The sequence below is a fragment of the Alosa pseudoharengus genome, unplaced genomic scaffold (assembly GCF_046254945.1).
Source record: "Alosa pseudoharengus isolate Yale_2024_CS ecotype anadromous, Long Island Sound unplaced genomic scaffold, YU_APseudo_1.1 YU_APseudo_1.1_scf_9, whole genome shotgun sequence".
NCBI classification, from domain to species: domain Eukaryota; kingdom Metazoa; phylum Chordata; class Actinopteri; order Clupeiformes; family Clupeidae; genus Alosa; species Alosa pseudoharengus.
In genome coordinates this window covers 17,596,825-17,623,013 of record NW_027468881.1, presented here as the reverse complement: position 1 = coordinate 17,623,013, position 26,189 = coordinate 17,596,825, and the positions used below count along the sequence as shown (strand labels likewise).

Sequence of the window (26,189 nt, the reverse complement as noted above, 5' to 3'; positions counted from 1 at the left end):
AAGTGTCATTCAAGGGAATGTGTAGCGGTAAAACTTTGTCATGGTGTCATATATTTGCATGACTATATGAGAAGGACTATGTAAAACCTATGAGCTATGATAAGCCCTTGTGCAATTAAGTAGATTTACACGCCACACTATAGCTACTGTATAAAATGAAATAGTCCAAAGCAGCACTGCCTGGAAGGCACTAGGGTTACTGTGTGGCAAGGCATCCAGGCCATCACAGATTACAAAACTAATACCTCCCTCTGTAACTGGATTCTGAACTTCCTAACCAACAGACCTCAGTCTGTTTGGTTAGATAATCAAACCTCCTCAACCATCACCCTGAACACCGGCGTACCACAGGGATGTGTGCTGAGCCCTCTCCTTTACTCCCTCTTCACCTACGGCAGCACCTGTACATGGCTCTAACACCATTGTCAAGTTTGCAGACGACACTACGGTGATTGGTCTCAGCAACAATGATGAGACGGCCTACAGGGAGGAGGTCCAGCACCTAACATTGTGGTGTACTGACAACAACCTGGCTCTCAACATCAAGAAGACCAAAGAGCTCATTGTGGACTTCAGGAAGTCTAAAGCTAGACCACACACCCCCATCCTCATCAACGAGACTGAGGTGGAGCATGTCACCAGCTTCAAGTTTCTGGGTGTTCACATCTCAGAGGACCTCTCTTGGACCCTCAACACCTCTACCCTGATCAAGAAGGCTCACCAGCGTCTCTTCTTTCTGAGGAGGCTAAAGAAGATCCTGGTGAACTTCTACCGCTGCACCATCGAGAGAATCCTCACCAACTGTGTCACAGTTTGGTATGCCAACTGCTCTGCCCATGACCGAAAAGCACTGCAGAGGATGGTGAAAACTGCCCAACGTATCACCGGTTCCTCACTTCCCTCCATCGAGGCTATCCAGGGCAAGTGATGCTTGCGTAAGACGCACAGCATCATCAAAGACTGTTCTCACCCCAACCACAGACTGTTCACCCCACTCCCCTCCGGGAGGCCCTAGGTCCCTCTCCACCAGCAGGTTCAGTGGAAGCAATTCTTTCCTGCTGCTGTCACCCTACTAAACTCTAGCTCTGCATCCCGGTGACAACTAACTAATACTGTAGTTGGTTACATACTGTAACACTTATACATAGCCATATTCTACTGCTCTTCATACTATTCATCCTGCATATACACTTATTCTTAATACTCTTATAATGTTACTTTTTCTGCACTACAATGGCACTGTTACCACACTCTATACATATCAGTCTACACAGTATTTTTTCATACTGAATATCCATATTTATTCTGTTTTCATATATTATATTATGTTAATACACTGCATATATCTATATTACTACTATAATAATGTTACTGCTACTACATTGCACATATCTGTACATGTTGTTCATACATTGTTCATATTATAGCCATATTTATTCTGCTCTTATAAGGTAACTGCTAATACACTGCACATATTTATAGTTAATTTATATTACTCCACCTTCTGTATATCAACTGTATACTGTCTACACTGCACTATATTTTTTGACCTGTCTATGCACCATCTGTCTATACTTTGTATATCACATTGCATTTTTCTGCACTTTTTTTGCACTTCTGGTTAGACACAAACTGTATTTCTTGTCTTTGTACTTATACTCTGCACAATGACAATAAAGTTGGATCTAATCTAATCTAATCTAATAAACTTCCCAGTTGATTCATCAAGCAGACACCAGTAATTTTCTCAAAATATTTAGGTTCGCTAGTCTATTCTTCTCAGTCTTATTTGCCTTATTTTAGGTATTCAAAATAGTTAAATGCTTAGAAATGTTCTTACTCCCTTATAAACTAGGCCTATGGCATGAAAAAGGTAAAAAGGAGAGGAGCCTGTGCTGTCCTCTTCAGGATCAATAAAGATAATTGAGGGATTAGTCCAGGCCTGGCTCAGTTTTCAGTAATATTACAAATGTTTAGTCATCAAATCGGAGAAACACAAAAGCTATTTTTTCAACAAAGAAATGGGGTTAGACGTTTCTAGACTGATGTAATTTAATCAGTGTACAAGAGATTTAAAGCCAATCGGAAGTGACGTACTAGTGTCGTCACACGTGTGTTGATGTTTTGTGGAAACTGGGAAGCTTGGAGGAGGACGGGAGGAGGGAGACGGTTTGTTTTTGTTCTCCGAGCATCAACCCAGAACTCAATTTACAACATATATTAGACGTTTTTGCCCTATATCTTCAAGTAAATATTACAATATTTGTACGGACACCTTGGAACTCTACAAACACGAACCATAATTCGAAAAGGAAGAATCGCCACCCCTGACCCCCTCCCTAAATAGAAAATCATGACAATTCTTCCTAAGAAGAAACCGAACTCGTCGGTCGGTGTTTCGGACCATTCCGACGAAGCTGACAGGAGAACAGGAACGGACTCGCACCAACATTCACACGGAGGCCGGTCAAGTACAAGGCCCAGGGCCTCCCCGCCACCTTGGTCGTATCAAGCCGCTCCACCTTCATCACGCGAGGACAGACGCAATGAATCCAGCTCGCGGCCGCAGCAGGCCTCCCCTCCTCCTGTAGGTTCAGGTTCTCCTGCCGTTCCTGTCGACGGAAGTAGCATTGGTGGAATAGCATGTGTAGCAGGGGGACGTGGAGAACTGTCAGGTGGCGTAGGCTGTGGCAGTGGCCTCGGAAGTTGCTGTTCGGGTCCAGGTTTGAGTAAGAGACGACGGCAGGCAACCTGTTCCGGTGGGGTAGCTGGTGGTGGGACTCTTGGTGTTGCTGGTGGAGGCAGTGGCGGTCCAAGTCCTGACTCAGAAGAAGGTGCTGGTTACAACAGTGAAGATGAATATGAGAATGCATCAAGACTACAGTCTATGGACCCAGCGACAGTGGAACAGGTAATGTGCCTTGTCTGATACTGGCATCTTTTGTCCAAGTGAGCATCTTGGCATGTGGTACCTTTGCTCCCCTTTGCTGTATGTGCTACACGCAGAAATCATCTTTAAAACTATGCCTAGGCTAGGCATAGTTTTATCATAATCAAATATTTTCTTCTATCGCAATAAACGTCATTGATAGATTAGAAGATAGTCTCTAGTCTCACCAAAAAAAAAAGTTTTTAGGTATTGGCTCAGTCATTGGAATTCAGGGAGCACAGTTTGTCATGTTAATAACAGACTGTATAATAATGTTCCTCCATCACATAACATATAAACATTAGTTCATTTTTTTTAGTGTCATTATGCCCTTTATTCGGTCAGAGACAGGAGGGGGCACATACACTGTAGACAGATCAGTGCTGATCTCACTGGCATGGCCTGTGCAGTTTATTCCACTGCATCCAGAACATGCCACTTAGTGCTGAATAACACAAATGTTATGACATGTAGGAAAGGCCCAGCATGTCCCTTACTGAGCAGGACATAAATGTTCTAATTCATGAAAGCAACCAACCTAATACGGCCACACTGTTATAGAAACCCATGCTGTAGTCATGCTCGAGCCCTTTAAAAGAGACATACCCCTTATCTAGCCTAATCATGACATACATTACAAATGAAAAGCCTTGTCTGTATTTTTAGGCTTCTACAGATACAAGAACTAGGCTAATGTTGAGGGCATGATGTCAAGTCAGTTGCCTAATACTATGGAGCACTAGTGTCAGGAATATCAAGCAATTCATTGCGTTTTTGTTGTTCCAAAGGTTTATTTCAAGTCCTGATGCAACCAAATTCATATCCATGGGTTTTGGAAAAGTTTTTACTGGTCCTTCATGATTCGATATCTTTGACAACAACAACAACATAAAACACCACTCCAGTGATTGTATTTTGATAAGATATTTAAAAATGGCTATAAAGTCAAGTATAGATTTTCATGGTAGCAAATAATTTACAGTGTCAAACATAAACATTAAGAGTACAAATAAACCCAAACACTGTCTATTGCACTGACGCATTTGAGTATTAAGTAACCAGATTCTGTAGAGATGCTCAGGAGCCTCTCATGGGGATTGTGTTTGTACATGGGTTCACACAAAAGGCTGTTTGTGAAGTAGGAGCACCTGATATCAGCCTTTAGTGTGAAGGAGTTGAAGCGTATGTAAAGTGAGATTCCGTAGGCGTAGTACATGGAAATCACTTCAAATCAAGTTTATCAGTAGTTCCTAGGAGGAACCAGCTGGAGACCCTGCTCTGAAAACACCTGGTTCTGCAAATCTAACCCCAGGCTCCCAGGGGATCAGTGGAAGCAGGTGTGTGTGGCATTGGGAGGTGTGGTGCTGTGCCATTTATTGCTCTCTACTGCCCATAAGCGTGGACAGCATTTCCATTAGTGAAGACACTGACCAGGTTGTCTTAGAAGGCATTTCATTATGTTACGGGGATGACTTGTGCAGGCAAAGGGCCACAACTGAAAAGCTCTAACATGTCATCAGGAACAGTTTTGAGAAAAGAGTACTAACTACTGTACATGAGCATGATCCTCACCTACCTTAATCTGCAGTCATGACTGAGACCCTGTGTCCTCTGGTGTCATGATTATTCACTATGTGGAGTTGTTCCATCAGGCTATGGCACATGCATCCTCCAAGATTTATGTGTGTATATTATGTGCACATTTGGATATGTCAAGAAGCCAGTGTGTGTGCTTTAACTGGTCAGTTAAAATTACCTTTACCATCTGTATGTGACTATACCAACTGGTGAAGGTAGACTAGCATTAAACATTTGTTAAATACTTTAATATGTCAGACAACTAATCTAGAGTAACGGCATGGTGATGCATTGCATTCATAGAAGTCTCAAAGTCAGTTCCTGTATAAAGTTGTGTGTGTCTGTGTGTCTGTGTGTGCCTGTGTGCGTGTGTGTGCGCGCATGTGTGTGTGTGTGTGTGTGCGTGTGTGCGCGTGTGCGCGTGTGCGTGTGTGCGTGTGCATGCGTGCGTGTGCGTGTGCGTGTGTGTGTGTGTGTGTGTGTTCTTTGTGCAGCAGGAGCACTGGTTTGAAAAAGCACTCAGGGAGAAGAAAGGTTTTGTTATCAAAAAGATGAAGGAGGACGGCGCATGCCTCTTCAGAGCAGTCGGTAGGTGAACATTCTCTTGTATGCTTAATCCCTTCACTAGAATTCCACATATGTTTTGCAGCAGTTAAACATATGTTTGACTTTTGTTTGACTTTGAGCCACTTTACTTTCATCTAGTAAATCACACAAAATATGCAGTTACCACATACCAACACCAGAGGGCGCTGTTGTAGTAGAGTTGGGTATGACTGTTGAGTTTAGGATGAAATTATACTCGCCATACCAAAACAAGTCATCTGGTATTACAGTAGCTCTGGAGAGCATCAAGACAGCATTACTCATGTATATGGTATACATGAAATATTTTTTTTCACTTCATGAGTGAAATGCATAGTATACCTTCAACTTTGTGCCTTCTATCCTCTCTAGCCCAAAACATGCACTGTTGATCAAGAGTAACTCAAGGTTACAGTCATTTTACACTCCTATAAAAGCTATGTCCTTTTTTGTCCCGCTCCTGCCTGGATTTTTTATTTTTTCCCCCTCTTCCTTCCTGCAAAACTCTGCAGGTGGACGTTTACATTGGATGGATATTTTTTGTTCCCATTCATTCCTATTTCTATTTTGCACACCAATCCTCACCTGCACACCAAAATCAAAGTTCCTAAAATGCTCTCGTTTACCCTGGGACCCACATGTCCTGTGCTGCTCCTGCAGGAGTGCAGGCCTCTCTACTCTACAGTCCAGGAGTAGCATCTTGTGAAAGGACACAGTTAGTGTGTGTGTGTGTGTGTGTGTGTGTGTGTGTGTGTATGCAGTGTGTGTGTGTATACAGTGTGTGTGTGTGTGTGTGTGTGTGTGTGTGTGTGTGTGTGTGTGTGTGTGTGTGTGTGTGTGTGTGTGTGTGTGTGTGTGAGGTATCTGTAAGAGATTCTGGTTATGACTTGATGCGCTTATCCTGGCCAGAATAGATTGAACGTTCCGGAGTCTCTTGGCACTCTGACAAGGATGTAAAGGGCAAATGCAGCGTGTTTGCCCGTCATGATAGTCATGCTTCTCTGAAATGTGTCTAGATGTGGTGGTCTTGCGGTAAGCCCACCTTCTTACCGAAAGTATCGCTTTAGTTGTAAAGTGTAGGCTTAAATGGTAAGATCAAAAACACACTCAGAGACCCTTTTTAACACCTGTATTCATCATTCGGAGAGGTGTGTGTGTGTGGTCTTTGCCATTGCAGTTTTGATATGATTCGAACTCTGGAGTTTCTGTTTCTGTATCTGTAACTGGTTTATAATCAACACACACACACACACACACACATACACTCACACTCAGAGACCCTCGTTAACACCTGTATTCATCATTCGGAGAGGTGTGTGGTCTTTGTTTTGAGGTCTATGTTTATGATTCGGACTCTGTAGAAGTTTCTGTTTCTGTATCTGTAACTGCTTTATAATCAACCTAGATGTTTGAATGTGCGTGGCGTTTCTTGTCAATGTTGCGTGGAGTAGAATGCACAGGGGAAGCATCACTCGATAAGAAAGAAACACTGCCTGACAAGACTGCCCCCCTCTCTCCCTCTCTCCCTCTCTCCCTCCCTCTCTCTCTCCCTCCCTCCCTCTTGCTCTACTTTTTTTTTTGCTTGAACAGAATATTGTTGTAATTAGCGTCCCTGGGTCACAGGAGGAATGTGCACTTCTGCTTTTGATTCGTGGGAAAAAGGAGTCAGGTGTCACCTAGCGGAGCCCTGCCCTAGCTCTGAGCACTCTCACTCTCGATTTCCCCGCCAACTCTTCAGAGTCCACAGTCAAAGGAGGGGGGGGGGGGGGTCCACTGGCCCGCTCTCTCGCTCTCCCTCTCTCCCTCTCTTGACACCAATGACATGGCCATCTCTGTGTTTGTGTTCATACACACACAAACACACACTTGCACACAGACACACACAGCAGGACAATAGCGAGCAGAGCGCCCTGACCTGGGCGATCGTTGAGCCAGTGTGTGGACTGCGATCTGCTCCACTTCTCTCTCCTCTCCTTTCCGCAAAAGTGCACTCGTCCATGAGCAGGACTGGTCTTCACAATTAATGCCATTAGCTTCCATATTTCCTCTGGTCAGTACCGGTCTAAGGTAGTGTTTACGCAGTGACGTCCTGTCATGCGCAGCCTTTGTTGGTATGACAATCAGCTGATGGGGGCGGTGGCGTTGTGACAACTTTTCTACTTTGTTTTCCTCCTGCCAGTGATTTGTTGACGTGCCCGCAGTGATACTCCGGCGTTTGTTTTCAGTCCCACATCAACTACCCCGGAGTCTCTGTTAACAGATCGGACTCACACTGGAGGGCAAGTTGTCTCTGTGAGGGAACTTTCTGTACTAGGCGCTCTCTGTCAAGGTCTCCCCCTTAAGCTGGCTTGTTTCATTAGTTGAGAAAACAAATACAAGCATCTCTTTTGCAGAATTAAAGTGTGTGTGCATGTGTGTGCGTGTGTGTGCGTGTGTGTTGGGGGGGGGGGGGGGGGGGGGGGCATTTCTTTGCATTTTTATAAGGAAAACTGGTGCGTGTCTAGATAAAATGTTACTTAACTGTAATCTCATACTATCATAAAAACAATGTGGATTGAGCAGTGGTATTTTGTTTTTTGCTTTGCTGTCGGAACCCTGTCTGCTGTATGCAGTCAGCGTTGCTACCATACCTGTGAGAACTATCAAATTTGCTCCTGGAAATAAAATGGCGCCATATTGTGGATAGGAATAGATGCTTGACTACCTCACAAGACTTATCGTAGGAGGCAGTCAAACCTGTCACATCCACCCACTCACCTCTACACACACTCACAATTCAGGTGTTCTTAATGGGCGTCTCCAAATTCCAAGCACATTCCAGCATCTCTGGTTTTGCATATTAGACTGTCAGCGCTGTCATCAAGATGCACAGCTATAAACAAGCAGCATCAATGTCCTGTTTGGACATATCTGGCATTTCATTGATTCTCCCAAGCCCTCTGAGCAGGTGGTAGGTCTGCAGGGCAGGTATGTGTGTGTCACGCGGCTTTTGTTAGGTGTGGCATGGATTCCACTCAAACTGAGACAACAACAACAACGTTTCTCAGCCTGGGGAGTGTACAAGCTTAAGAGCCCAATTGTTGGGATTTGTAGAAAGCTGGACAGGCGGAGGTGCTCCGTTCAGCGGCCAGTCAGTCCGCATGTGGACATGTCAGCTGGATTCCCGTACCAAGGTTCAGTTTCAGTGGAGCCTGCAAATATGATGTATTGTTTTGAGAAGTGTTTATGTTTGGGAAAACACGAGTGCTTAGGATTTTTTTATCTACAGCCTTTGTAAAGCCAGTTGTATATTGGTATGCCAATCAATTAGTTGATCATAATTCAGTCCATTTTTTCATTAACCATGAGAAATGTTTCTGTGCAGAGAAGGAAACATCTATAGTTGAATTTTTCACTGGAAGTAAGACGTAAGCCTGAATGAAAAGTAAATTAATCAATTTACACTGTCTCCTCTGACGTAATAAAACAATGTGTTTAACAATGTGTTTTGTTTGCTTCAGTTACACCCTAGAAATTGAACTGAAGCTTAAAAATACACTCTAGTCAGACAGAATATGTGCGTAAAGCGCTGCGAGTCAAACATGGTGCATTAATTCCAATGGAATTCTGTCTAACAATGGATGGAAATAATACAGACGACTGAAAAACGCTTCCAAATGGTTCTACTGTAAATTTGCCTTAAAGGGCTTTAGGGTTATTGAGTTTGTATACATAGGTGAGTGCTTACAATTTACTTAAACCTATTATGAAGGGTTAGGATCATGGAGTTGACTGGAATCTCATTCCCATGTAAAAAGCATTTTTTTTTGAAAGAACCAAAGAAAAAAAACATTTAGATAGTATGGCAGTAGAAGTCATATAATTGTAAAAATTATTAAAAGGATGCACTCTAAGTTATTTAGCTATCATGTATTGTCTTTTTTTAATCTTGCAGCAAATAGTTTGAAACACTTGCTACAAGAGCATAATAACTTGGAACGCGAACTTCTTTTTATGATTTTTGGATACTGCACAACGTGCCCAACCACCAGAAACGGGGAGAGCATTGGGGTCATACTAAAACAATTCTAGATTCTAGAAACACGAAACAAAATTAGTTTCAGTATCAGTTATTTAAAAGAGGAACAGTCTCACTAACATCTGGAAGCAGGCTGGGATGGTGGTTCAGTACGTATGGACTTGCTCTGCACTTCTTGTGTGTCTGTTCCCTCTTAAATCAGCTTTGAACACAAGGGCCCTTTGGTTAGATCAGAGGCTAGTGTGTTACTCTGTGAGAACAGATGGGACAGACAGCACAGAGAGATAGCATCACAAATGAGCTAGCAAAGGAATGCAATGCTGATCAAATCAATTTCATAAACGTGTTTTTAAACAGCAGATCATATGATGAACAACAAAAACAAAAAAACAAATCATAAGAGCACAACAAAATAGTCCACACTCTTATGAATGGATGACTCATGGTTGTATTTGGGTTTGGCCTGTTTGCCCTTACACAAAGGACATAGAAAGTAAAAGGAATAGATAGATAGATAGATAGATAGATAGATAGATAGATAGATACTTTATTGATCCCCAAGGGGAAATTCAAGATTGATGTCAAACTGAAATAGAATACGATGCCAGCATCTAGAACTAGACCAGCACAACACTAAAACTCTGTTGTTGTCTTGGCTATAGTAATCATCCTCAACTATTTATCGATGTAATTCACAATGTAGTGCTTAATGACTACTTGTTATGTGTTGCGTTAAGCCTCTAAGAAGTTGTTGTTTTGTTGTGTTGGAGAACAAACAGTGGGTCAGCTGTACTGCTATCTTGTCTTTCCAGTTTGTTTTGACGGGCTGAGAACAATTAAAAGGCCTGACCTCAGGACATCATGTAATTGCGCTTGTTGCTCGTCACAAACACAGAACAAAGTTTGAGGGCATGTTGGAACCTGGAGTATCACAGGAGATTCCTGAAGCCTCACCTATCATCATATTGATTCCCCGTATACAGAGCGCCGCAACAGGCTTAAGATTTCAGTGTACTGTTGTAAAACAGTGGAAACGGACAACTCATGCTGTCCTTTGACCCAACAGTCACTTCTCCAGTCAAAAGGGCAAATGAGTTAGCAGAGCATCATCAGTCAGTCCTGCATCGTGTGGTAACGTTAAATAACAGTTGCATTAAAAACATTTTTTTTTTACAGAATTTTTTTATTAAAAGCAGTTGTATTAAAAACAAAAACAAAAGTATAGACTGTGGCTGTCTGGCAGCTATTTTTTCAATAGTTGTCTTCCAATTCTTTTTTTTTTTTTAAATAAAGATGCTAGCAACAGGGCCCTTTGCTCTAGTGACACTGACTGTCGACGTGAGTCAATCCATGCTTTTTGCACGTAGGCCCATGCAGTCACGTTCAGACACACTCAGACACCCTTGGCTCTTGACATAGACTCCATACACAGACATTCCTCATTGAGAAAGACTAGCCGCGTCTCCCACCTTATGCAATGTATTCGAGACCTCTCACCCAAAAGCAAAGGTCAGTGCCCTAACAAGTCATTGTACGAATTAAAAGTAGCTTCTCCAATATGTCTGCTGTCCGACATTTTTTCTTTTTTTGTTGTCCAGGGCTTACTCGAAGCCCGTTACTCAGATCACTAAGTACCTGCAACTTGTCTAGCAGTCATCATGGGTTTAACCATATTGGGCAAGGGTGATTGCACATCTGTTGTGTGTAGACATGCACGGACATTGACATTGGTGTAGACAGATTGCAATGGTGGGTGTGATCCAGTGTTATGGCATCCACGAGACCCAACACATAGTCCGCATGACTCACTGCATGTTTCGCAACCAAAATCTTCAAACCCCCTGGCTAAGTTTCCATGGCTGGGGTGCACTAGTTTGATTTTGAGCAAGCCCTTTGAGCACATCATAAGAGTGGAATATTTCACAGACAACTGTAAAGTCAGCATCAGTCTGATTCACAATCAAGTCTTTAACTGGGGCTGCACCATTTTTAATGGAAATCGCATTTGAACTGATGCTATTAGTTATTGGCTAAGGCTGCACATAATAGTGCAGCTCACAATGGTTAATTTGGTCACATCTATGATTCTTATTCGTGTCATTCTCCTTGTGTGACAGACAGTGAAGGAGTACTGTGCTTGTCATGAACTAGGCTTGCTTAGCAGTCAGAAGTGACCCAACTTAACGCGAAAATTTAAATATTAAACTGAAGCTTGAAAATTGTATTGTAAATTGTCAGAAAATTGTCCCAATGTTCAAAAATCGCAATTAGATCGTGCAGCTCTATCTTAAATTCTGATTTTGCTAAAGTCTATTTTACAGCATATATTTTTCTGTCTGAGAATGTAATGTGATCAGATAAGGTTGTTGAATAGATGTCAGTGGTGAAAAGCATTCAGGAGCATTGTTCCATTTGATGCACAGGGCATCTGGTTGGACTGTGTGAATGGTTGTTAGTATTGATTTTGTGGCATTGATTTTATTAACGTCACTTGTTTGTTTCGGAGAGGAGAAAAGGTGGAGACGCCTGGTCACTGAAACCTGACCGTGCAGGGCGACCATCAGAGCGGTCAAATACACTATTAACCAAACAGTAGAGTAACAACCAGGCCAAGGTAGGCCAGAGTGGTGGTGTCAAAAGCAGTGTTGGGAGTAATGCGTTACAAAGTAACGCGTTACTGTAATTCCACTACTTTTAGTGGTAACGAGCATGTAACGAAGTATTTTTGTAAATCCAGTAACGCAATTACAATTACTGAAATTTCAAAGAGTTCGTTACTTGCGTTACTCTGTTGATCTTGAATGAACGACTGCAGACAAGATGCATATTTGCTGCTTGTCTCCCGACAGCTGTGTTTCCAGCGATTGTGTTTCATGTTTAGATTGCAGATGCATTCTTTACAGTTAATAGCCTCCTCACATTCCTCCTTATTTCGGATTTATGCTAAAACACACAAGAGTGCAATAGGCTACAATTTAAATGGGCATCTTAAAAGCCTTTTCCCTTTCGTTTCCATCTGGTAAGCTCCACTGCAGTAAAAGCGCATTTTTTGTTTATCTCCGCTCTTTTCCGCCTATTGCGCAAAAGCCTCGTTATATCAATTTCTCATTCTTACAACATAGCCACGCCACAACACCAATAGGCTACAGTAGCCTATATATAGCCTTGACACAAGCAAGCACACGTTTAACTCGAGAGGAAAATGCAGATTTCACTACCGTACGTACTAAGCGACTTGAGTTATTTGCACAGTATGTTTACATCGGAATTGACGTCCATGGTGTTATGGATTCATTTGTCTGCGACGGAACATGCAACTTCTCTCTGGAACACCTTATCAGCTGAAGAGTAACCTTCTGCATAGTGCACGACAATCCCAAACTCTCAGATGCATTAGAACTTATTTCGGAAGGTCAGCACTTGTGCAGCGCAGGCTTTTCCCAAACTGCTGGTGCTTAAAATGCTATATAATACAACTGTGTTCAAAGCAGGATGAGGATAACCTAAGGTTGTATGTGTGTGTGAGCAGACAATAACTGCTTTGAAAATAGGCCATTTAACATTGTTTCACATTACATCCCATTGAACTCATTCCATGTAGCCTACAGAAGGATTGCAATAATAATGATAAAAAATAACTTATTACTATATTGCAGAATTCAGTGTCAGTGCACCACCATGCATACTACTACTACTACTACTACTACTAGTAGTAGTAGTAAAAGGCAAGCAGTAGGCAGTGTACTGTACATATCTATCAAACCACCTAGATGGTGAGGGTGGCGCAAAACAAGGTCAGGGAGGCCTTCATGCATTGTAGAATGTTTTGGGGTCGGAAAAAGTTTGAGAACTCATGCACAAGGCTATTAATTTGAAGGCCCGTTGAAACTACAATAAATAGGTCCAAAAATTAGGTTTATTGTGTGTGTGACTGTTCAGTACTGTTCATATTGACATTTTAAAAGCAAAAGCAGACTTAAAAGTAACTCAAAAGTTACTTTCTCTAGTAACTAATTACTTTTGATAAACAGTAATTGGTAACGTAATTGAATTACTTTTGAAAGAAGTAACTGTAACTAATTACTCATTTTCAGTAACTTGCCCAACACTGGTCAAAAGTGAGAGCAATTGTTCAATGTAGATAACATGTTTTTAGCTATTGACAGCCTTGTTGGGGGTTTTCTTAGCTTCACCTGCAGGTGAAGAACATTTACATTACAGTAATTTCCTGCGTATTAGCCGCATTGTGTATAAGCCGCAGGACAGTGTTTTATGCAAGTTAAAAGAAACAAAACCATATTAAGATACATTTTTCTTCTTTCGCTTTTACCTTTTGTCTTTGTTTTTTTCAGCAGCAGCTACTAAGTAACTAAAAGTCTGCATATAAAAGCCAAAGAGCCTTTACACCAATACTCAACTGGCTGACTTTCAGTCAATCGAATAGATGCATGGCCAATGAGGCAATACGCCCGGTCATTTGGCACGTATTCTTACCCACCAGCAGACTGACACTGTTGGAAATTACTCTCGGGGTCAGGCTACTGCGGTGAGCTCTCTTCTATGTTATCTGGCCTCAACTCTAAATGGGGCTCATTCCAATGAAATGCATAAGTTCACTATCAATCCACCACAGGAAGTTAACATTTTAGATTAGGCACATTTCATGGTAAGAAAGCCAATTTCGTAGTAAAGAATAGCATTGCATTACATTCATATTTAACTATAAATTTTATTTTAAGCAACATATGTTTTGGGTAAGTAGTTATAAAATGTCCATATGATTGTCCATGGCATTAATATGCCTGAGCTTCAGTCTTAAGTTAACAACCCATGTGAAGTGCATTAATAACCATCAGAATTGAATAGGCCTACGGAGTCTCACAGAAACCCTGACATAAGACTTTCCCATACTTCTGGCTTGTTCACAAGAAGTTTACAATTATGAACTTAAGTGCATGTATACAACCTATTTGAAGACCATGAGCATGCATGTTTAAATCTAGATTTATTTGAAACCCATTATGAAGATAAAGACATACATTACATAAATACATTTGAATTACAATACACTCCACAACCCCTTTTCTACCCAGCCATATCTCCATCTGCAACCCCTAACATGTAATGCACTATATAAACAGGTAAGATAAAATAAATTATGAATTAACTATACATGTGTTTGATGCAGGGGTCAGTTGTGCAACTAAAGGTGTCTAAAATCCACACACAAAGGATAAGTGAACTGTGCTATGGATAAATTATACCGTAATTTCCCAACTATTAGCCGCGGCTTATACACTGATTTTGCAAAATTTCTTCAGCTATGAGGTTAAAATGGCAGTTAAAATGATATTGTTGTCTAAACTGTTACGGTAACCTATGAATCAGTCATCTCTAGCTGCTTTTTAGATTTCAGAAATGAGAAACATTTTGCAAGGCAAGGCATTCTGGGATAGATTGTTGTCAAGGACCGCAAGTAGGACTCTGCTGACGACACAATTCCTGATATTAAAGTCAGCGGCGGAACTAGAAAAAAAAATTGTGAATGAACTTTCCATGGGGTTGACTCAGGAAACCACGGGGAACCTCCCATAATAGTATGTAGTGCTAGTAAATGGCGTCAGGAGTGACCAAAGTACTGCTCCAGGACTGCATGGATAGCCGTTATCAGGCGCTCGCAGGCCAGGTTAGGCTGGGCTCTTTAGAAGCGCGCCATTCTGCAGTGTGAGAGGAGAGTGGCCTCTTTCTCAGAATTGTGCGGGTTGGTTACGAGCATCGGGCACTATCTCTGTTGCACATTGGTGGAGGCGCGCTTGTGGTTTCTTTTCTCCTCCACAGCCGTACACATTCTCATTTCTTCAGAGGTTTATCTTTGCGCCGCTCATTTTCTCAGTACTAGGTTCGGCTCTTCCTCTTTCTGAGTCCTGGCGAAAATTTCACATCAAGGACGGGTCGAGGCGGAAAAGGTCACCAGGATGACTTCTTGTGTGATTGAGAAACTGGCCTCTGAAGGCTCTGTCCAGGCAGTGGTTGAGTGTGACTTTTCTTTGAGGCTCCAGACAAGTGACTGACCTTTTAGTCATCCAGACCATACCTTGTCCAGTATTGTAGTAGTGCTGACAGGTTGTGATGAATAGCACTGGTAACTCCAGGGTTCCAGGGTGTGGTCACGTGAGGTCTGACTCTGTGTCTTGACACAGTGACGGTTCACAAAACTTCCTGAAGGTAATATGTAATAGTGTCAGTTAAGCATAAAGTACATCATAAACTGCAAGGCATCAATGTCAATGGACAGAAGACTCATACCCATAGCTCACTTAGCTCATACCGATAGTCATGATGTTTACAAAAAAATACCTGCCATATCTGATCAGGATTAAGGGACACTTTCACCTCAAAGTTTTATTTGCCACTAATAGTTACAGACTCTTTAAAACGACTTTTCTCCTGTTGATGCAGATGTGCACCTGGAAACCACATTGCTTGATAAGCATGTGTTTTTCTGACTTGTGACCAACCCACACAGGGAGAATTTGAACAAGTGTCACGTAGTAGTTGAGATCACAGGTGGAACGAAGCAACATGGTCGGGATTTGATGGAGATGAGTCACAATAATGCAAAATAGAGCGTGGGGGGGGGAATCCCAATCATGACCACCCATGCAGTCAGCGAAAAGAGTGTGCCGGTGTGTGACGATCAGGTCCTGCCCCCCCCCCCACACACACACACACAGACACACACACATACCTCAGGGCCGCCAAACGAAAACAAAAACGAGACGGAAATTACACGGTTCCACTCCCTGGCAGGAACTAAAAACTCCAGCCAGGTTCTTCCCCTCCACTCATTTGTAATAAGGCAGGTTAAAACCCCAGGTATTTATGATGAATCAAATTGGTTTTGTGTGGGTTTTTCTGTTTTGTTTTGTTCCATGCCACATCACCCACCCCATGAGGTCCAGCCCATACTCTACAGTCTGACGTGTCCTCTTAATTACTGCACAGGCTTCATCCTGAATTTGCTTGGGCTTGTTGCTCTCAAGCCCATAGGAATGAAGTCATGCGTGGTTGAGCCGATGGAGAATCCGGAGGTCTGGTCTTGCCAAAAATGTGACTCTCCTCTGTTTATGTCCAGAACAGGCGGGCACCTCTGGGGTGGTGTGCTACGAAGAAATGCTCCTTTGAACAGCATGCACAGGCTGCTGGTTTATTCCAACCCTGGGGTATGGCGGCAAGGTGTTCTGTTCATGTTTCGGCACAGGACCTGCCAGGCTCATGGAACAGCAACTGGTGCTACACAAAGCTTTAACTCGCACTTTTCCAGGCAAATCAAATGCAGGAACCACATTAGCATCAAATAGTAAATAGTTCAGTCTCCACAGTAACTGCTGGGACTTGGCAACGTGGTGTTGTTTTGAATTTGAATGAAAAATACATTTTTCATTGACATGGCCTTTCACAAAAAAGGCCATGGCCTAGACTATTTTTCCTCTTTTTTAACAACACCATTTCCAAAGTTAGATTTTGCATTTTTTTTACCCTGCAGTTCTTTGAAGCTGTCTAACTTTGAAATTGAAAATAGCACTGTTTAAAAAAAAGATGTGTTTGTAGTTCGCTGAACTAGATTTTTGCATTTTGCCTCCTTTTTCAGGCCACTGCTGCGAAAGAGGAAGTAGTTGACTAAGATTCTGAGAACTATAGCGCGCGAACGGGTCATGTGACTTGTTGGAAGTGGCTGCGGCGGGTGTGGTGGTGGTGGGGGGGGGAGCAGAGCTCATTTGCATGCCGCAATGCTTAAGTGAGTGGGGAACGAGATGAGTGAGATGAGATGCCCACATCACTTTGTTTACATCTGTTGCCTCTTCAGCTGTCACTCAAACTGAACCATGCCATACAAATAGACGAAGCCCGCCAAAAATGAGCCGCAGGTTGCAAGAAGGCCGTTATTTACTTTAGATATTACCCATAAATAACAATACCATCTGCCTTCTGAGAATTAGCTGTAGTGCATGCAAAGGACATAATGCATTTTAAAGTCTTTGAGTTTTTAAACCATGCTATTTCAGGTTAATGATGTTAGATACAGTCATCATCTTACCCAGTTAGTGGTCAGCAGAACGAGGAGTTTATATAGTTATTGTAACAGTAAAATGTAAGTAATAATAATTTAATAAATAAACATGTTCTCTTTTGCACAGCTGATCAAGTGTATGGAGACCAAGATATGCACGAAGTTGTTCGCAAGCACTGCATGGATTACTTGGTAAGTCACTCACTGGTTGTCCAAACATTAGGCTGCAATACCAGTCCACATGGTTTTTAAATTGTTGCAGTTTGAACCTTAACCAAACTGTCCTGGTTTAATTTCAGATGAAAAATGCAGACTACTTCTCAAATTATGTGACAGAAGACTTCACCACATACATAAACAGGAAGAGAAAAAACAACTGCCACGGGAACCACATCGAAATGCAGGCAATGGCGGAGATGTACAACCGTCCGGTGGAAGTTTACCAGTATGGCACAGGTGTGGATGCAAGGGTCATGAAGCCTCTCAGCTGGACTTCAGTGTATCAAATAAGTGTTTGGCAGGAACCTCAGTATTCAGTGCCACTTCATAGTTCTGAATGGTGATGGTACTACAATATCAAGTCAATTTATGGATAAAGGAATAACAAGAATATAAAGATAATAGGGTCTAGCTTTTAAAGGGTTTAAAAAAACATATAAAATTAATAAAAAAGAAAAAGAAAAGACAATGAAGTGATATAAAATGAAAAACATGACGTGGTGAATAAACAACTAAGTGAGTGAAAGGCAAAAAATAAGTGACGCACCAGTGATGAATAAAATGAACATTCGATAATGATAAAAGGAATCAGAATGAAAAAAGCCAAAACTAAAATGAAAACATCTAAGACAAATAAAATGAACATGACACATCAGAACCACAAGTGGACATGACCCAAAAATAAAATTTCTGAATGAAACAAAAGCATAAACTCAAATTGAACTAAAATGCAATTACAAAAAACACATAGTTAAAACCCAGGGAAATCTAACATATTATAGTGAGTTTTTAGTCTGTTTTTAAAACTTTCCACATGGACAACAGATCTTTTATTAGATAGGAGACTGTTCCGTATCAATAGTTTAGGATTAGTAACCGTGAAATCTCACTCGGTATTTAATTCAAAATTAGACCCAGCTAAAATCAACAAAAGCTTATCTGAGGACCATAAAGCCCTTGATGGAACATAGGGGATCAAGAGACTTGAAATAAAGCTAGAGGTTCGCTCAAAGCCATAAAAAAAAGCACATGAATGAATATGATTCACATGAATGAATATGATAAAAGCATTCAGTCCTTCTCCATATTTTTTGCATTCAGTCCTTCTCCATATTTTTCTTAATATTAGTGCTCATATCTTGAGAGGTTACAAAAATGCAACCGACTCCCTTTTACATAGTGTGTGTGGGAGTCTGTCTGTGTCTGTGTCTGTGTCTGTCTGTAACGGAGCACACGCTGTAACGGACATCACAGTAAAAGGCCTCTGTTCTTTTTTTGTGCAGAACCAATCAACACGTTCCATGGCATTCATCAGAACCATGATGAGCCAATCAGAGTTAGCTACCATCGGAATATTCACTACAACTCTGTGGTGAACCCCAACAAAGCCACCATTGGAGTTGGGCTCGGGCTTCCTGCCTTCAAACCAGGGGTGGGTACTGTCTGTCTGTTTTGGCCTGCACATACACGTAGCATCAAATTTCTCAATGACTGCTGGTACAGATACATTTGACTTACAGCATGCTCCACAGTCTGTCTGGAATTGTAGTTGTGATCAAATATAGTGTGATAAAAGAACAAAATGAGGCGTCCTTGGTCTCAATTAAATTGGTAAAGTCAAAAACGTTAACGTGTATCTACAGGTGTTCCAAAAAGGTTTTAAACACCTATTGCCTCTCTTGTTGTATGGTGAATATAATGTGGAACCTCACACACATGGGTGCTTTTGAAGACGTGCGCTACAAACAGAGTTAGGAGGATACTCCCCAAACATGCCAGCAAGTCCTTGCTGCTGGGTCTGAAATAAACTCTCCTGACCTTGATTGACCCCTGTCAGAGTGATTGATTTAGAGCACATGGGTGTGACTGATGCCTCTGTGTACTCGTGCACGTCCGCCCTTTGTCAGCTGGATGGACCCCCTAAGAGATGTAGCACACACAGATCTTACAGTTGAGTGCGATATCGGGGGAGGGTAGTGCTACAGTATGTGCCTAGGGAGCAGCAAGGCTTGGTACAGTTGGCAAAAGCAACCTTGCCAACCTCCAGCCCATTCAGGGTGATGTGGACTCAGAAGGAGAAGTATTTGTTGGCAACATACTTTATTTAAGGACTTTTACTTAAGTCTGGTCTGCTGCTACTGGTCTGTCTAGACTGCTGTTATAAACCTGATCTCTGTTACCCCTGTTGTTTAACGAACTCATTAGAGATACTCATAATGCTCCTGTGCCTAAGTGTTTCAGTATCATTATTAGGCATTTGCTGTGTAAAGCAGTCGTTGTTCCGTCTTTGTCATCAGGAAACCAAGTGTGGCCACCTGACTCAGATAGGCCCCCTGTGTTTGCGGAGCGGAGAAGTCAGAATTACGTGACAGTCCTCAGCTCATCAAAGCCTCATCAGAGACCGAGGAAGCACCAGACCCGTCCCTGTTCCAGGACACATGAACATCAAAGAGCTGGGAGGCACAGCTCGGACAAGGCCAACATTCCACACGTCCCTGTCTCTCAGGGAAAGCCTATTAGCAGTACACTGTCTTGTTTAGGCTGGAGACACCCTTAATGATAACACTGTGTGTTGGTCAACAGGCAATGAAGCATCTGTGCTGAAATAGCCTTTAGTAATTAGAAGAAAAAAGAACACTTTGTGTGCTTCCTCTTCCTTTGACTTGGTCAACCTTAAAGCCCTACGGTTGCATTAGTATGTAGTCAAGTGTTCGAAAGAACAGACGCACCATTTCCCAAATGGTGATTGCTCTGCTTTGGAGTTTTTGTCTCGTGTGTTTAAACTGCATGTGTCATAGCTGATGTTTGCTAGTGGCACAATTTCAGGGGGCTAGGTGAACTAGTGAAGTGGAAAGGTTTGATGGTAAAATACATTCCCTCTCCCAGTACACAGTGAATGTACAAAATCAACATGCTTAGATAATACCTTGTGTTCTTATCTGCTAAGTCTCCAGGAAACCACCGTAGTCTTACATACTGTCCTCCAGATAAAATGCCAAGGAGCAGGCACGCTTGACTATTGTATTGGTCATGAAGTGGCTGATAAAGGTGGTAACACTGGGGTATCTAGGTTACTCACTGTGAAACGCAGGCGTTTTTGTCCCAGTTTTGGAATTGTTATTTGGAGGGGCGGCTGTTGACTGGCCGTATTTGGGTCAGTCCGTTCCTTGTTGCTGCCGGTTTGGCAGGTTAGAAGACCATCCATGGGATCCGGAAGAAACACTTGTTGATCTGTTGGAAAGACAGGGAAACAAAATATGATCAATCTGTGAGCACTTTCATAAGTTTGCAGGGCTATTTTACTCTTTGCAGAACACTGGTTCTACTTGGAACAACTGAATGAGGAGGTGTTGTTGAGAACTTTTCTTTGCAATGAGCACCACTGCAGTCCCAAGTTGTAAGGCTTTTAAGTGAAGTAGAACATAGAACTTATTTACTCAATGTGAGAAAGCCAAAGAAGCCTTTATCAGTACTGAGTTCAGCCAGCATGTCCTGGGTATGTATCAGACACTGCTAAGCAGGTCCTAAGCAGACCTTTTTGTTTGTTTTGATCTGCAAAATGTCCTGTGTCATGTTACTGTTGATGATTTGATAGTGTAAACATGCTTACAATTCAGATGCCGTTCAAAAGGCTGGAGTATGAACAGAACAGTTTCTCATACAGGAAAGAAAACTAAATAACATGAAAACCACCTGTGTAGGGAGGGGAAATGTGATTTAGTAGAGAGTTGCATAGTATTACATGTTCAGTTATCACTAACACCCAGTCAGATTCTGTTTCAACGATTTGCCAGCTCTGATGAAGTGGAGACGAAGACCAATGCTTGTGCCCAGGGCAACATGCAGATCACTGAATGGGCACATTTCATCACTGCTTGTGCTTGAGCATGCATGATCATCAGCCATCAATTATAGAAAAGACTGAATGATATAGGAAAAGGGCAATGTAGGACATTCTATTCCAATGTAAAGACGTAAAGAGGTCCTCAAAATGAATTAATAAGCTTATTCTGTCTAAGGTGGTGTTGAACTTTAATATGTTTATACACAGAACCCTGGAGCGTTAGTAGCGTAGTGGCTAAGGAGCTGGCATGCAGTAGCCTGTAAAGTTGTGGGATCAATACCCGGCTTCCACCGTTGTGCCTTTGAGCAAAGCACTTACTGTATGTACCATGTTGCTACGTTATCTTGGATGTTACTGTCAGAAAAGTAGAACATTAGGTATTCTGCTCCTTTTCTTTGGCAGTATGCTGACACGTCGCTGATGAAGAATGCCATCAAGACGTCGGAGGAGTCGTGGATCGAGCAGCAGATGCTGGAGGACAAGAAGAGGGCCACCGACTGGGAGGCCACCAACGAGGCCATCGAGGAGCAGGTGGCGCGCGAGTCCTACCTGCAGTGGCTGCGGGACCAAGAGAAGCAGGCACGGCAGGTGAGTTCCCTGTGACACTTGTGGCATTTCTTGTCAGCAAATTGTAAAATGACTAATTTGCATTTCTTAGTCATTCTTTTAAGACCCTTAGTTCCCACACTTTGGCTTTTGGCACTTGTTACCTACATGTAAAGTTGGCCCTAATTCAGTCGTTTCAGGGTGATACTGTTTGACTCTTGAAGCATTGCCCCTGAAGGCTTACCTGCAATATGGGAAAAAAAAGGATCTGTCGGCTCGCAAACCTTCAAAGGAGATTAGTTGCTCTATTGCCTCATTTGAATTCTGACTTTGGCTAAAGGAGGAGCATAGTAAACTACAGATAAACTACCAGTAATTGAATAACACAATTTGACATGCAAAAGGAGTATCACTCTGCCGTCTGCAAGTCGCAAGTTCATCACTTCTTTGTTTAGTTGGGGAGTGTCAGATTATTTTCAAAATAAAGGGCTGGGCTTTGTTATGGTGGTTACAGTTACTGCCTAGGTATCACCGCCTTAAATGCATAGATAGCATACAGTTTACAACAGTAACATACAGACACACAGTTGCTCTCTCAATGCAGCTACACACACACACACGCATACTAGATAATGCCTTTGCATATGTGCAAACAGGTGGCACTTATCGCTACTGCCGAAGTCCTTCCAGTCAAGTCCTTCATCTCCTTATGCCTCTTGAGACTGCTCCTGGGCAGTTATTTCAGTCACACCCCAGATCGGAGCATGTTCCTCTCTAAAGTTAATTTTAGTTTTAACATGTCAGACTGACGTTGAAAAAACCTTGAATTAATGTTAAAACTGACAAAAACGACATATAAAATGGTCATCTTATGTTAATTTACGGCAAGACAATTGTCATTTTCAAACTCATGCTACTCTCTGTGCATCTGTTAGATTTTTGAGCTGGCTGCTTCTTTGGTGATGCTTAAAATAAACAGTAAGTTCAAATACAGGGAAACATCACATACGCCTTCTTCAAAGAAGTAATCCGCTCTTTTTTAATACAGTGCCTGACTTAGTCATAGATGTGCCATGTTTAACCAAAGTCCTTTTAGGCAAGTCCCTCCACCCGGCGGCCATATTTCAATGCTTTTTAGGCACTTATCGGGCATCTATTTTGGTAGAAATGCGCCTGCGCAAGGCTTCACGACACCAATCTTACTCCAGCGGCGAGATCACAACATATGATTGGCATGATGTCTTCACAACACACCACATTATTGGCTCAATGTATTCACAACACAGCACATGATTGGCTCAATGTATTCACATGTTGACGTTTTGACGCGGAAGGGGTGTGATATGCGTAGACAACGGCCATATTGGTGTTACAAACTAACCCCATGCATTTCTATGGAGGACTTTTGGAGTGCTGTGTCTCCTCATTAGAAAGTCTCTGGTTTAACTCTATGGGCTACCCTGTTCATTTTTCCCAAACCGCCCTGTATTTTTGTGTTGGTGTAACTGCTGCATTTACGTTCTTGATGTGCCTACAAGAAAAGAAGACCCTTCCCCACAGACAACTTTTAAATGTTTCCTTTTATTTCTTTTCTATGTAATCACATGCTTTCAAAGAGTTTTGAATAGTTGGAAGTGTTCTGAGTGCTGTGTATGCATTTTGTGCAGCCTCGTAAAGCCAGTGCCACCTGCAGCTCTGCCACGGCGGCAGCCTCCAGTGGCCTAGAAGAGTGGAGTGCCCGCTCTCCACGCCAACGAAGCTCCGCTCCCTCCCCAGAGAACCCCGACCCTCTCCACTCAGACACCGCTGCTAAGCCCCCCTCCCCGGCAGGAGCTGCCCTGGCCATCTCCAAACCCCCCTCACCTTGCGCACCAGGTGAGCATGACTCTGAATCCCGTGCAAATGTTAAATCTGGTACAACTCTGAACATGTGAATGCAAAGTCGTCTTAGCGGAACATATCAGTAATATCTTACTGCTATGTTCCAAGGTTCTAATTTACACTAGGTTCATGATTCCCGTAAACATTTCGACTAGGAACTCCTATCATTCACTCTCTAGTATTTCCTGCTCAGACTGTTTCATGGTGGAAAGAGGAAAATGGATAAACCCTGGGTATTTGGTTGACTCGTTTGCTTGTAGACATTTTTTAGGGGCAGAGATCACAGGTGCTCTTAGGTCCCCGTGGGAATGTGGGACTTGTCTTCTGAGCTCACAGGGGGTGATTTCCGAGCCTGTGCTCTTGTGCCGTAGGTCCCAGTAACCAGGCGTGCGTCGGGCCAGACAGGCCCACCTCCTCCTCTCTGGTGTCCCTGTACCCAGCGCTGGGGTATCGTGCCATCATGCAGGAAATGTCACCCACTGCCTTTGGTGAGGCATGCTCCTGATCACCTTGTCCGTCCAGTTCATTCAAAAAGAATTTCGACTGTTAGCAAATACATTCTTGATGTGCATCTCAACTTACTGTCACATTTCGTTAAGCGTTGACTCGTGCATGGTCTTGTCTATGGGCTGCATCAGGATTCTGCATTTGACCAGTCTTATACAGACTCAGTGGAAAGATGGAATTTGTCATTTGCTGTGTGAATGAAAGATGATGTAACTCTGATTTCATGTCAGATATGACCGAGTTCTATGGAAGGAAGGAAGGAAATGATAGAGCAATATAACAGAGAACCCAGTTCACCCTCGGTGACCTGAGCACAAGTTCACACCTGGTGCACCTCAAGCAACATGCCTTTTGCAGTTTTACAAATAGTCCTGGATGTAAAACTGTGGTGGCGGCACTTTGTTTTCAAGTATCGCTACATAGTTTCATAATAACGTATAACATAAACATCTGTAACGTACCCAGTTTGCTTCAAAGGGGTATAGTTGGTCAGAGTACTGTCTAAAGTTGGTGTTATTCACCAAGTATTTATTTCCCTCTGAATGTTAAACGTACTGTAAGCGATTACACTTTTTGTCACATTAAGCAAACATCTCACAATCTACTAGCTGTCCATTCAGAGTACACTATAAACAAAACAGTAGTTATGCACAGCCTTGATTTAATTATTGAAAGTCATAAAGCAATACTGTTGGATAAATGTGCTGTTTAATTAGCTGTTTAGGTAACTCCTAACCTCAGTGATTATGCTGATGGTTGGTACAGATACATTTTTGGAATACAAACTTTGAGCCATGACGACATATTTTTTGACAAAACTTTTATTGAAGCTTTTTCTTTTTGCCATAGAAGAGAATAACAACATCTGATTTTGCCCTTCCTAAGTTTGAAGGATTTTCATTTTGTGGGATAGTACTTCAAAGACAAACATTAAAAATTTGTTTTCATCTCCAGGTTTGACAGACTGGGAAGATGATGAGATTTTGGCCTCCGTCTTGGCAGTTTCACAACAAGAGTACCTCGACAGCATGAAGAAGAATTCAATGCATAGAGAGCCCTCTCCGGACAACAGTTGATGGAGGGATCCATCCGCATGGAGAGGGCAGAACAGGAGACCAATCCTGTCTTTTCCTTCACTCGTTCTTTATCTCCACCTTCACCTCTCCTCATTACCAATAAAGATCCTTCATTCTCGAACTCTCCAAACCCCTTTCTTTCTAATACCATTCACACAATCATTGGACTTCTTTAGGTGCATGTTTAAACACACACACACACACACATACAAATATCATTTAAAAAAACAAACAAACAAACAAGAAAAGACTTAATTAAGATGTCATGTCATACATTATACACTTAATGATTAATATAAGCTTGTTTTGTTTTATTGTTTTGGATGAAAATACATTTTTTTTCTGGGAATAATAAAGAAGAACTTTCTGAAGAAATACTTTCTTGACTTCTCTGTAGTTCTGTGGGTTATTAGGGGAAAAAGAAACTTCGGGTCAGTGCAGAATGTGTAGGCATAACCACTACAATCTACCTAATCGTGGCACGCTGCGATGAAGAAATTAATTGGCAAAGAGCAGGCACACATTTGGTGAGTCATGGGCGTAGCCTAAGTTCTTCTAATAGTTTTCCATAACTGATGCCAAATTCAAGACAAACACCGATTTCTCAATTAGACCCGGGAACACCGTGCATTCCCAGTCTAAAAGACGCGCCTGCGTTCACGTTTGGTGTACCCTATGTGCTTTACACAGAACTGTGTTTGAAGCAATGTTTTGAAGACGCACATTGAAATAACCTTATAATTTAAAGTCAATACCCCGTGTGAAACTCCTGTAGCCTAGGCCTACACATTTGAAATCTAACACTGTTTGACAATGCTATATCAGACACCAGGTTCTCTTTAGACACAAGATGAGCTACTTAAACTTAATGTGATTTAATTGTTTCAAAAAAGAAAAACAGAAACACCGAAAACGTATACGATTCACCGACGCAT

The 26,189-nt window shown here is 42.2% G+C and overlaps 1 protein-coding gene across 3 annotated transcripts; it reads left to right on the top strand.

Moving 5' to 3' along the window:
• The first annotated feature begins 2,102 nt into the window (after positions 1-2,102).
• On the top strand, positions 2,103-25,631 carry otud5a (OTU deubiquitinase 5a). Of its 3 annotated transcripts, none has more exons than XM_076276903.1 (9): positions 2,103-2,911; positions 5,005-5,095; positions 17,309-17,373; positions 17,481-17,637; positions 18,684-18,832; positions 21,647-21,832; positions 23,458-23,665; positions 24,043-24,159; positions 25,133-25,631. In XM_076276903.1, exons 1-9 carry the CDS (start codon positions 2,354-2,356, stop codon positions 25,252-25,254), a joined length of 1,653 nt encoding a protein of 550 aa, XP_076133018.1. In that variant the 5' UTR covers positions 2,103-2,353; the 3' UTR covers positions 25,255-25,631. The 3 variants fall into 3 exon arrangements, with proteins under 3 accessions (XP_076133018.1, XP_076133017.1, XP_076133019.1); XM_076276902.1 differs by having other exon boundaries at positions 2,104-2,911; positions 5,002-5,095; XM_076276904.1 differs by lacking the exon at positions 24,043-24,159 and having other exon boundaries at positions 2,105-2,911; positions 5,002-5,095.
• The last annotated feature ends 558 nt before the right edge of the window (positions 25,632-26,189 follow it).

What these genes read in the sequence shown, in the direction of transcription:
- otud5a (XM_076276902.1), top strand. Translation starts at nt 2,354, where the DNA reads ATGACAATTCTTCCTAAGAAGAAACCGAACTCGTCGGTCGGTGTTTCG. An exon ending in AGCACTGCATGGATTACTTG is followed by an intron (nt 17,374 to 17,480) that starts GTAAGTCACTCA and finishes GTTTAATTTCAG; the next exon opens with ATGAAAAATGCAGACTACTT. An exon ending in AATGTCACCCACTGCCTTTG is followed by an intron (nt 24,160 to 25,132) that starts GTGAGGCATGCT and finishes TTTCATCTCCAG; the next exon opens with GTTTGACAGACTGGGAAGAT.